Source organism: Oncorhynchus mykiss, chromosome 22, assembly GCF_013265735.2.
Source record: "Oncorhynchus mykiss isolate Arlee chromosome 22, USDA_OmykA_1.1, whole genome shotgun sequence".
Taxonomy (NCBI): domain Eukaryota; kingdom Metazoa; phylum Chordata; class Actinopteri; order Salmoniformes; family Salmonidae; genus Oncorhynchus; species Oncorhynchus mykiss.
Genome location: NC_048586.1, coordinates 33484340 through 33497489, shown reverse-complemented (window position 1 = coordinate 33497489; position 13150 = coordinate 33484340). Strand labels below are relative to the sequence as shown.

At 40.1% G+C, this 13150-nt stretch overlaps 1 protein-coding gene across 1 annotated transcript in view; it reads left to right on the top strand.

Annotated features, from left to right (window-relative positions):
* LOC110502092 (receptor tyrosine-protein kinase erbB-4) overlaps positions 1-13150 on the top strand; it is a 108021-nt gene that overhangs the window by 12279 nt on the left and 82592 nt on the right. Inside the window, exon 3 of the mRNA XM_036959590.1 lies at positions 5947-5991. Within this exon, the coding sequence (XP_036815485.1) occupies positions 5981-5991 (11 nt within the window). The 5' untranslated portion in view covers positions 5947-5980. The remainder of the gene's footprint in view (positions 1-5946; positions 5992-13150) is intronic.

Below are 13150 nucleotides of genomic sequence, written 5' to 3'. Positions count from 1 at the left end.
GGCAGACTGATCCCCATTGTAAGGCCAATTTCAACATTGTAACAAGAGGAAAACAATATCTGGTTCATTTACAACACAACAGCTCTCTGGAACACACACACACACACACACACACTATGAATTCATCAGTAGCAGAGTAAAGCACAAATGCAAGCCCGGGAAAGTACACACACACACGGATGCACGCATGTTAGCAATGTACGCACATACGCACACACACTGCTATGCTCCTCTAGGTGCTGACCTCACATAACTATGAACCCGTATCCAGCCAAGGTTTATCAGCGTCTGTAGACTACACGGATGATAGAAACACACACGCACACATGCACGCACACACATGAACTGCAAAACACCCTGGTGCGAGAGAAAGAGAGAGACAGATGCCCAGGCGGTGAGCTGAGCTGAGCAACAAACCCAACCCTCAACACTACACCCACCCAAGCCCCATCCTTTGACCTAAGAGGCATGTATCAGATGCTCATCATGCTTTGCTCAAACCTACTGTCATGGTGCGAGCCTAAATCATACAAATAACACCACTCGTCACAATGGAACACAAGATCTCATTCTGGAATATACAAGGTCTGAAGTCATCTGCTTTTGGCCTAAAAAAGCGAAAACAGACTTCACAAAATAAATGAGAAGTACAGAAATGTACATCCTGCAAGAAACATGTTATAAACGAGATTGACCCACTGGTTTCCCTCTAGGTTACAGAGAGCTGGTAGTCTCATCTACTAAACTACCAAGTGTTACACAGGGAAGCGACTCAGGGGGTATGCTAATTTGGTATAGATCAGACTTAACCCACTCCATTAAATTAATCAAAATAGGAACGTTTTACATTTGGCTACAAATGAAAAGGAAATAATTTCAACAGAGAAAGATGTCTTCCTGTGTGCTACATACTGTATATCCACCACTAGAATCCCCACACTTTAATGAAGACCAATATCAACCTTTTCCAGGCACAGGAACATGTACTAGTCTGTGGTGACCTCAACACCAGAAATGGGCAAGAACATGACTCCCTTAGCACACAGGGGGACAAGCATCTAGATACAACTATGTCAAAACAACACACAAAATTGGGTCTCAACTTTTGCAGCTCTGGCATATGCTGGGACTATTCATAGTCAATGGTAGGCTTTGAGGAGACACTTATGGTAGGTACACCTACGGCTCATCCCTTGGTTGTAGTACTGTGGACTACTTTATCACTGAACTCGACCCAGAGTCTCTCAGAGCGGTCACAGTCAGCCCACTGACACCTCTGTCAGATCACAGCAAAATCACAATCTACTTGAAAAGAGCAATACACAATCATGAGGTATCGAAGCCGAACAAACTGCATGATTTTAATAAGAAATGCTATAGATGGAAGGAGGGTAGTGTAGAAAGAAACCTGCCAAAAAACTATTGGCCAACAATAAATCCATTCCCTCCTAGACAACTTCCTGGACAAAATGTTTCCCTGCAATAAAGAAGGTGTAAACGTAGCAGTAGGAAGACTTAACAGCATATTTGACCTATCAGCTACGTTTTTTGAGAAATGGTTTATTGAAGAATGCCCCAAAATGTATGTAGAATCCAATCCAACAAAAAACTCAGAGACCCAGAAAACCAGAACGTATGCCTTCAGTATGGGTAAACACTAGAACAGTACAGAAATACATTAAGAAAAATAAGGACTACCATGTCAGAAAACAGCTCAATGTGATGTAACATGTATGAATCACATCTGGGAAAATTGGAACACACTAAATAGACAACAACATGAAAGCTATCTATCCAAAATGTATGGATAAACCTATTCACCAATCTGTTTGGCCATATACTGTACAGTGCCTTCAGAAAGTGTTGATACCTCTTGACTTATTCCACATATTGTTGTGTTGCATCCTGAATTCATTGTTTTTATCAACAATCTACACAATACCCCATAATGCCAAAGTGAAAACATGTTTTTAGAAATGTTTTCAAAGTTATTGAAAATGAAATGCAGAAATATCAAATTTACTTAAGTATTCACACCCATGAGTCAATACTTTTCAGAAGCACCTTTGGCAGTGATTACAGCTGTGAGTCTTTCTGTGTAAGACTCTAAGAGCTTTCAACACCTGGATTGCGCAACACTTGCCAATTATTATTTTCAAAATGCTTCAAGCTCTTTTAAATGGATTGTTGATCATTGCTAGACAACCATTTTCAGGTCTTGCCATAGATTTTCAGTAAATTTAAGTCAAAACTGTAACTCGGCCACTCAGGAACATTCACTGACTTCTTGGTAAGTAACTCCAGTGTAGATTTGGCCTTGTGTTTTAGGTTATTGTCCAGCTTAAAGTTCAATTCATCTCTGTGTCTGCTGGAAAGCAGACTGAACCAGGTTTTCCTCTAGGATTTTGACTGTGATTAGCTCCTTTTCTGTTTTATCCTGAAAAACTCCCCAGTCCTTAATGATTACAAGCATACCCATAACATGGTGCAGCCACCACTATGCTTGAAAATTGGAGAGTGGTACTCAGTAATGTGTTGTATTGGATTTGCACCAAATGTAACACTTTGATTTCAGGACAAAAAGTGAATTGCTTTGCCACATTATTTTGTAGTATTACGTTAGTGCCCTGTTGACAACAGGATGCAACTTTTGGAATATTTCTATTCTGTACAGGCTTCCTTCTTTTCACTCTGTCCATTAGGTTAATATTGTGGATCCATCCTTAGTTTTCTCCTATCACATACATTAAAACTATAACTGTTTTAAAGTCATCATTGGCCTCATGGTGATATAAATCCCTGAGTGGTTTCCTTCTTCTCCAGCAAATGAGTTAGGAAGGACACCAGTATCTTTGTAGTGGCTGGGTGTATTGAGGCACCATCCAAAGTGTCATTAATAACTTCACCATGCTCAAAGAGACATTCAATATCTGTTTTTTTTTTAAATATATACCCATCTACCTATAGGTGCCCATCTTTGCGAGGCATTGGAAAACCTCCCTGGTATTTGTGGTTGAATGCTCAACTGAGGGACCTTACAGATAATTGTATGTGTTGGGTACAGAGATGATGTTTAAACACTATTATTGCCAACAGAGTGAGTCCATACTACTTACTATGTGACATGTTAAGCACATGTTTACTAATGAACTTGTTTAGGCCATAACAAAGGGGTTAAATACTTATTGACTCAAGACATTTCAGCGCGTTTACTCCTGAACTTATTTATAATAGCCATAACAAAGGGGTTAAATACTTATTGACTCAAGACATTTCAGCATGTTTACTCCTGAACTTATTTATAATAGCCATAACAAAGGGGTTAAATACTTATTGACTCAAGACATTTCAGCACGTTTACTCCTGAACTTATTTATAATAGCCATAACAAAGGGGTTAAATACTTATTGACTCAAGACATTTCAGCAAATGTTTTATACATTTGTAAAAATGTTGATAAGCATAATTCCACTTTGACATTGTGGGGTATTGTGCATAAAAAAATACAAAATAAACAAATAACATATATAACATATAACCAAGAGCAAACAAATGTACATTTACATGATAATTTGCAAAACTTAGAATCAGCTATTAAAGACTACCAGAACACACTGGATCCCCTAATTACATTGAATGAGTTACAGGACAAAATACAAACCCTCCAGCCCAAAAAGGCCTGTGGTGTTGATGATATACTAAACTAAAATATACAGATCACAAATTCAAATTGGCTATACTTAAACTCTTCATAATTATCCTCAGCTCATTTGGACTCAAGTTCTGATCACCCCAAAGACCAATTTGACCCCAATAATTATAGTGGAATCTACGTCAGCAGTAACCATGGAAAGATCCTCTGCAACAGCAGACTCCAACATTTTCTGAGCAAATGTCAAATTGGCTTCTTACCAAAATATCAGACGACAGGCCACAAATACACCCTGCACTCTCTAATTGACAAAAAAAAGGAAAGTCTTCTTATGCTTTGTTGATTTCAAAAAATATTTTGATTCAATTTGACATGAGGGTCTGCTATACAAATTAATGGAAAGCTGTGTTGGGGAGAAAACATACAAGATTCTAAAATCATTTTTTACAAACAACAAATGTGCAGTTAAAATTACCAATAAACACACATACTTGTTTCCTCAGAGCCGTGGGGTGAGACAAGAATGCAGCTTGAGCCCCACCCTCTTCAACATATCTATCAAAGAATTGGCAAGGGCACTAAAACAGTCTGCAGCGCCCGGCCTCACCCTGAAAGACTCTGAAGTAAAATGGTTACTGTTTGCAGATGATCTGGTGCTTCTATCTCCAACCAAGGAGGGCGTTTTGTTTGCCTGCACATATTGTGTCAAACCTGCACCCTGATGGTAAATCTCAGAAACACAAAAATAATGGTGTCCCAAAAAAAGACCGTTGCCCTAGAGCACACAAAGAATTATACCAATGCAAAACCCCAAACAATGCAGGCAGAGCAGAATTAGGACTATACCTGCTAATTATCAAAATAAAAAAAGCTGTTTAATTCTACAACCACCTAAAATGAAGTGATGCCCACACATTCCATCACAAAGCCCTCATCTACAGATTAACCTAGCGAAGAGTCCCCTCAGCCATCTTGTTCTGGGGCTCTGTTCACAAGCACAAACAGACCCCACAGAGCCCCAGGACAGCAACACAATTAGACTTAATTAAATTATAAGAACACACAAATATAACTATTTGATACACTGGAAGAATCAACCAAAAAATTGAGCAAACAGGAAAGTTGTCTGACCCTAAACAGAGAATACACAGTGGCAGAATACCTGACCACTGGGATAGACCCAAAATTAGGAAAATCCTTGACTATGTCCAGACTATGTACATTAACTTCCTTGCTATTGAGGCCGCCATAGGCAGATCTGAAGTGGAAACTGAGATGCACTTCCTTACTTCCTGCTAAAGGTATGACCATTTCAGAGACGCATACTCTATTTTCCACAGATCACACCGACCTACAAAGAATTAGAAAATGAATCAAACATTGATAAACACCCATATCTGTTAGATGAAATACCGCAATGGGCAATCACAGCAGCAAGGTTTTTGACCCGTTGCCATGAAAACGGGGCAACCAGTGGAGCACAAACATATTCATACTGCAACTTTGTGCACATTGTTAAAAACATTATCTGATAATATAATATTTATAATGGCTTAATCCTTTTGAAACCTTTGTTGTTTTTAGTTTCTTCTCACTTTTGTTTATTGTTTACTTCACAGAGAAATAGAGACATAAATATATATATATATATATATATATATATATATATATATATATATATATATATATATATAGAGGGAGAGATAGGCAGAGCATGAGATAGAGGGAGACAGGGACACAGAGAAAGAGAGCAAAAGAGAGACTTAGGGAGGGAGAGAGGGAGAAATTCCACTCTCCATCTGCTCTTTGAGTGCTGTGAATCCTACGATTGTAATTTTCAGCTACAGAAAGAAGGGGCAGATATATTTTGGTATTGCAGTCAGTCAGTTCACCGGGCTGGCCCCGTCACGTCTTTGTTCTATTTCCTGCTGAGCGGCAGGCTGGCAGCTCACTGCTCCATGTACACATAACGACGTTGTTAAAAAAACACAATGCAGTGGAAATGCCATCTTGACACTCTATCCCAGGAAGTCCTTCAGTTCAGACAGATTGAAATAGATTCAGAGATTCTCTCTGTTACCATTCCTTTCCCTCTTAACAACAAATAGCCTCACCATGCAGTGTCCTGACTCCCGAACGTGCCCCTTCATCTCTGGGACTGACATGACTGTTTTTTTCTGTGGACAGACACTCAAGGCCAATGTCCAGTCGAGTGATTGATTGATTGTGATCGAATGGATGACTGACTGATTTATTCTGTTGCTTCATTAACTCTGTTCCTTTCCCTCATCCAGGTGTATTGGACCCAGACTGCAGGACTGTATTGGCATGATGGACAGGTAAATATCTCTTCAAATCCCTACTGTCACTCACTTCTCTGTCCCCAGGACAGACTGCATACACAGAGACACAAGTTCAACTTTGATTTATTTGCGATTTGTATGTACACGTTAATGCATTTAAATGTATCTTTGACGAGGGCTCAATAGTAAAAAGATGACACACACACACACACTTCTCCCCAGCAGAAAATGTCATGACAACCAACTGTTCCCACTGAGCAAGGCTTATATTTATTGCTACAGTGGTTCCTCCTTTAAAAGTTGCGAGCTTACATCGCAGGACTTAGAGGTACCCAGCGTCACGGCTTCATTGCTCCAGACCACCACAAGGGGGAGTTAGAACACTAATTATGCATTTGAGTCCCAAGGTTTTTATATGACCAATCATAGTGGTTCCAATAACTAATTTGATGCGGGCCACCAGTCACAGGTGACTTTCTTCAGCAAAGATGGCTGACAAAACATTACGGTGGAAGCAAATGTAAGTAATTATAACATGAGTCAAGCAAAACATGTGCAATTGAGAGGAATGTTGTTAATGTAGAGACAAACGATTGTGCATATTTTTTTGTCATACAGTTAATTTACAGAAATCACTATTTAGCCAGTTTGCTGACTAGCTAGCTAGTGTTATGACATGAGTATGAAATTGTAATTCATGTTTTGGGACTCCTGAGAAAACCAGGCTATCTATTGAAACAGTGGATGTAAGAATCTAGCTAGCTAAAGCATTTCCTGCAAATTGAATGTACAATTGTGTTAGCATGCCCTGCTTATATCAGCAATGCAGCTGAAGTAACATAGCTAGCTAACTATGTACCTGTGTATTGGTGGTTAAAATAACTGCCTATGGATGTGTCTGAATGGCATTAATGAAGCCTATGGATTGAGTAGAATATAATAACTTTGTGCCAAGGATGAAAGTCGTATATACATGTAGTTATCACCACACATGAGATCCACACATTGCAGCATGTACATTGAATATATTCACTGATCATGTACTCTTCTTTGGCAAATAAAGGTGCGGTTCAGGTATGAATCTCTGTGACACATTTTTTTTCAGTCAAATCCAATACCAGGTGTATCAAACTACATTATTTGAATGATGCTGTGTCTACATGTATGTATTACAATTATACAATTCAACAGTGTTTACCACTCCTTCTCCTGGGACATAAATGATTACACATTGTAACTATGCAATAGACTAGAACCATGATTTAAGTAAACGCTAATTTGTAATTCATATATACAGAAAATAAACAGTACAATACACTTCCTGTGCATATCTACCTCCATCTATCTGAGGACACAGGATACAGTAGGTAGAGTATTTCAATGAGATACTTCATTTCAACCAGTGGAGAATGTGAAACGCTATATTGAAAGTTCATTATCCAGGTGAAATTAATACATAATACACGCATTATAAATATTATAATATTATGTTATGAATACAAGTTCAATCTGTACTTCAATGCACATACGATGTACATTCTAAAAAAAACAGAAAGAAAGGGGTGGGGAGAGGGGTGTAAAAGACAAAGGGAAAGAGGTAAGAGCAGAAGAGCCGGGAAGACAGCATATGACTAATGAATGACCTACCCTAATATTCTCTCAGTTCATCACAATTACATAGTGTCTCTAGCGGTGTCTCTTAACCAGCCCTGGGCCCCCAGTTGGCCCGAAGGTTATCTGTGGCGATGACGGGACTGACTTCCTCTCTCACATCAACATATACCTGCAGACGAGAGACAGATGGATAGAGAGAGAGCATGATTAAGCTTTGTTTTTTAAATTCTAACACTGTCAGTCATCATAATCATCATGAGGTGAAATACAAAACTGACCTTGGATCATTAACTCTGGGACTACTATATCTCTGTATTTCAATGTAAAGCACCTCTTTAATAATACTTCTGTTGACCCGACCAAGTGACCTCTCACCTATGATTATGCTGTGCCCTCTGTGTCAGCTAGTTCAGATGTGGGAGGGGTTCACCAACACAGCTGATATAACCAAGAGGATTTAGGGAAAAAGATGAAGTGAAACTGAGACTTATTGAGGAAATAAGGTGGTGAAAGAGAGTGTTCAACAGGAATCTGTGTGTGTAGTCTCACCTGGTGTCCACACTAAGTGGTACTTTATGCTCAAAAACAGACACATGAGGACAAACAATATAACATGTAATTATTAGACTTTTGGGACCTCTTCATCTGCAGACAGGCTTTCACAGCTCTCTGTATCCAAGGACAGGAAACCTCAAGAAAACAGACTTCATTATACTCAAATTAGACAGCACTGAATATGATGTTCTCTGTCCTCACTTTTAAGGACTGGAACTACACAAAATTACCTGCTCTATCCAGAATATCCTACTCTCACTTTGACAGCTGGGCCAGCTATCCTTTCACTCTCCTCCATGGCTGTTAGCTAGCTACCTACACATGTATTTTACAGTGTTAAATATATCAAGATAGATAGCTAATATGAAGTGAGGTAGCTGGTCAAATGTAATTAACTTAGCTAGCTGTCTATACAGTAAACTAGCTAGCTACGTTGGCAGCTCATTTGAGTTAAAAATGCACTGTAGCTAGTTACTGAAGCTAATAATACATAGTTTTTCTTAACATTTTCGAAATGTATTTGCTTACTTGAATAGGTTCTCCCACCCATGTGGACAACAGAGCAGCAAAGTTAATTTGTCACCAGAGCAGTTTAGAGCATATTACTAGTTGTCTGTGAATAACCAGACCTTCATACAAACTTGATATGCTGAATTTGACGCACAATCAAAGTTGCTGCCATATCCTGCCAGCACATCCACAAGCAAGGCACTCAGGCGGAGAATGAGGTGTGGAACGGAGCGAGGAACGAGATGGGAGTAACAATCCGGTCTAAATAACAAGTGGAAAGGGGAAAAAAATATTATTATTATTATTAACCCCACATTATAATTATATAAAAGCCCCTTAGATATTCTGTGTTGACAGCTGGAGGCATTTTGTTTTTCACAAGCGTACTTACTGTAGCAGACTGTGAATTCTGCCAACGTGTAATGGGTGCGTGTCGGTGGCAGGGAAGTCAGGCGCAGGAAAAAGAACTTGGTATAAACGGAGTAGTTTAATAAGTGCTCATAAAACTCAAAAATATACAAAAAATTATATAAATGGGTACAAAACCCGTCGCACACCGACACATAACTTGCACATAACATACAATAAAACAATCTCCGACAAGGACATGAGGGGAAACAGAGGGTTAAATACACAACATGTAATTGATGGGATTGGAACCAGGTGTGAAGGAAGACAATACAAAACCAATGGAAAATGAAAAACAGATCAGTGATGGCTAGAAGGTCGGTGACGTCGACCGCCAAACACCGCCCAAACAAGGAGAGGGACCGACTTTTCTAGGATGGGCTATTAGCTGAACAAAAGACTATTCAACCTTTACTAAAGAATTGTCAAATAGCCTAGCTAGGTGCGAAAAATCCCCCTCCCCAACTTGCAACAAATAATTTGTTTTCGACCTTTCTAAGGCACTGCATCTCAGTGCAAGAGGCATTACTACGGTCCCTGGTTCGAATACAGGCTGTTTCACATCCGACCGTGACTGGGAATGCCATAGGGCGGCACACAATTAGCTCAGCAACATTAAGGGTAGGCCGTCATTGTCAATAAGAATTTGTTCCTACCTGACTTGCCTAGTTAAACAAAGGTTACATTAAACAACTGGTGGCAACCACAGCTCAATCAATAGGAGGTGAACAGTGGCTGGTGCTGGAAATATAGCTAACTTGTTATTCAAGTGTTGCACACAAACAGATGGGGAAAATCTACATAAGTCGAGCAATTCATTTCAACAATAATTACTTGCTAGGGCCAAATAAGACTTGCTAGGGCCAAGAAACACGAGCAATGGACATTAGACTAGTGGAAAACTGTCCTTTGGTCTGGTGAGTCCAAATGTGAGATTTTTGGTTCCAACCGCCATGTCTTTGTGAGACGCAGAGTAGGTGAACGGATGATCTCCGTGTGTGTGGTTCCCACCATGAAGCATGGAGGAGGAGGTGAGATGGTGTGTGGTGCTTTGCTGGTGACACTGTCTGTGATTTATTTAGAATTCAAGGCACACTTAACCAGCATGGCTACCGCAGCTACCGCAGCATTCTGCAGCAATACCCCATCCCATCTGGTTTGCACTTAGTGGGACTATAATTTGTTTTTCAACAGGACAATGACCCAACACACACCTCTAGGCTGTGTAAGGGCTATTTGACAAAGGAGAGTGATGGAGTGCTGCATCAGATGACCTGGCATCTACAATCACCCAACCTCAACCCAATTGAGATGGGGTTGAGATAGTGAGAGGAAACAAAAAGGAAGAACAGAAGAGAACAGAGGGACAGAACACATCATTCAAAATGCCTAATAGAACAGCTTCCCCCTATAGGACTATGCTTAGAAAGAAACAGCACAGAAGAGAGATGCCAAATTGGCTTAAAAATGAAGGCCGAAACAAAGGCATAGTGTAAAAACACACTACTTGGCCAAAGCATCCTGATCTCAAGGCAGAGCTGAGCTGAGCTGAATGGAGCTGTGTAAGAGCGGAGAGAGAGAGGCGGTAATGACTGCTAATTCATTCCAAGCTGCATCTCAAATGCCACTATTCCCTATCTAGTGCACTACTTTTGACCAGAGCTTTATGGTCACTATATAGGGAATATGTTGCCATTTGAGACACAGAAAGAGCCTGCAGTAGCCTAGGTCTCACTCTCCACTGATCCACTACTCTACTATCTGACGATCTGATTTACTACTCTTCTATCTGATTCACTACACTCTAGTTGTTGCATTTCTACAATCTGTTTCAGTACTCTATGTGATTCAATGCTCTTCAATCTGATTCGCTACTCTACTATCTGATCCACTTCTCTTCTATCTGAGGCAATGAGGGGAGAATGTCAGGGTGAGCTGATGATGGGAGACAGGGAGAGGCTGTGGGGTGAAGATGGGGTGAGGAGGAAGAGAGGTGAAGGTGGATGAGGAGAAGTGCTTGTAAACAGATAAAGTTCCTAGGCTGTGAGGGGAAAAGCCATATATACAGTATGTTGACAGCAGAGTAACAGAGAATACCCTGATAGAACTATGTGACTGTGATTGTAGCATGCCAAGTTGGTGAAGTGGCTTTCGAACATGTTTTAGAGAAGCTATGGTTTAACTGAGCATAATAGAAAGGCAGCTTATGACTGATTATAATTGCTTGGGGCCAATGTTGAGAAGACAAAGCCTCTCAGAGGTCAGACATACAGTTGAAGTCGGAAGTTAACATACACCTTAGCCAAATATATTTAAACTCCGTTTTTCACAATTCCTGACATTATATACCAGTAAAAATTCCCTGTCTTAGGTCAGTTAGGATCAACAGTTTATTTTAAAAATGTGAAATGTTAGATTAACAGTAGAGATATTTATTTATTTCAGCTTTCATTTCTTTCATCACATTCCCAGAAGTTTACATACACTCAATTAGTACTTGGTAGAATGGCCTTTAAATAGTTGAACTTGGATCAAATGTTTCAGGTAGCCTTCATCAAGCTTCCCACAATAATTTGGGTGAATTTTGGCCCATCTCTCCCGACAGAGCTGGTGTAACTGAGTCAGGTTTGTAGGCCTCCTTGCTCACACACGCTCTTTCAGTTGTGCCCACAAATTTTCTGTAGGATTTAGGTCAGGGCTTTGTGATGGCCACTCCAATACCTTGACTTTGTTGTCCTTAAGCCATTTTGCCACTTTGGAAGTATGCTTGGGGTCATTGTCGATTTGGAAGACCCATTTGCGACCAAGCTTTAACTTGTCTGCTGTCTTGAGATGTTGCTTCAATATATCCACATAGTTTTCCTACCTCATGATACCATCTATTTTGTGAAGTGCACCAGTACCCCCTGCAGCAAAGCACCCCCACAACATGATGCTGCCATCCCCGTGCTTCACGGTTGGGATGGTGTTCTTTTGCTTGCAAGCCTCCCCCTTTTTCCTCCAAACATAACGATGGTCATTATGGCCAAACAGTTCTATTTTTGTTTCATCAGACCAGAGGACATTTCTCCAAAAAGTACGATCTTTGTCCCCATGTACAGTTGCAGACTGTAGCCTGGCTTTTTTATGGCGGTTTTGGAGCAGTGGCCTCTTCCTTGCTGAGCGACCTTTCAGGTTATGTCGATATAGGACTCGTTTTACTGTGGATGTAGATACTTTTGTACCTGTTTCCTCTAGCATCTTCATAAGGTTCTTTGCTATCGTTCTGGGATAGATTTGCACCTTTCGCACAAAAGTACGTTCATCTCTAGGAGACAGAACGCGTCTCCTTAGTGAGCCGAATGACGGCTGCGTGGTCCCATGGTGTTTATACTTGCGTACTATTGTTTGTACAGATGAATGTGGTACCTTCAGGTATTTGGAAATTGCTCCCAAGATTGAACCAGACTTGTGGAGGTCTACAATTATTTTTCTGAGGTCTTGGCTGAATTCTTTTGATTTTCCCATGATGTCAAGCAAAGAACCACTGAGTTTGAAGGTAGGCCTTGAAATACATCCACAGGAACACCTTAAATTGACTCAAATGATGTAAATTAGCCTATTAGAAGCTTCTAAAGCCATGACATAATTTTCTGGAATTTTCCAAGCTGTTTAAAGGCACAGTCAACTTAGTGTATGTAAGCTTCTGACCCACTGGAATTGTGATACAGTGAATTCTAAGTTAAATAATCTGTAAACAATTGTTGGAAAAATGACTTGTGTCATGCATAAAGTAGATGTCCTAACCGACTTGCCAAAACTATGGTTTGTTAACAAGACATTTGTGGAGTGGTTTAAAAACTAGATTTAATGTCTCTAACCTAAGTAGGTTGTAGGCTGGGTTCCACAGCAGCTGATCTGATATTGTGTCAACCCTCTTCTACTTTCCTTCCTACTCCTTGCCACAGTCTGCTGTGTAAGGCTGTCTCATATAATATATAATAGAGACTTGACTGTCATCTGCACTCTGTCACTCTCTGCGTTTTGACCCACACACACACACACACACACACACACACACACATTAACTCACAAACCTTCTCTTCACAAACACACAAACACACACACA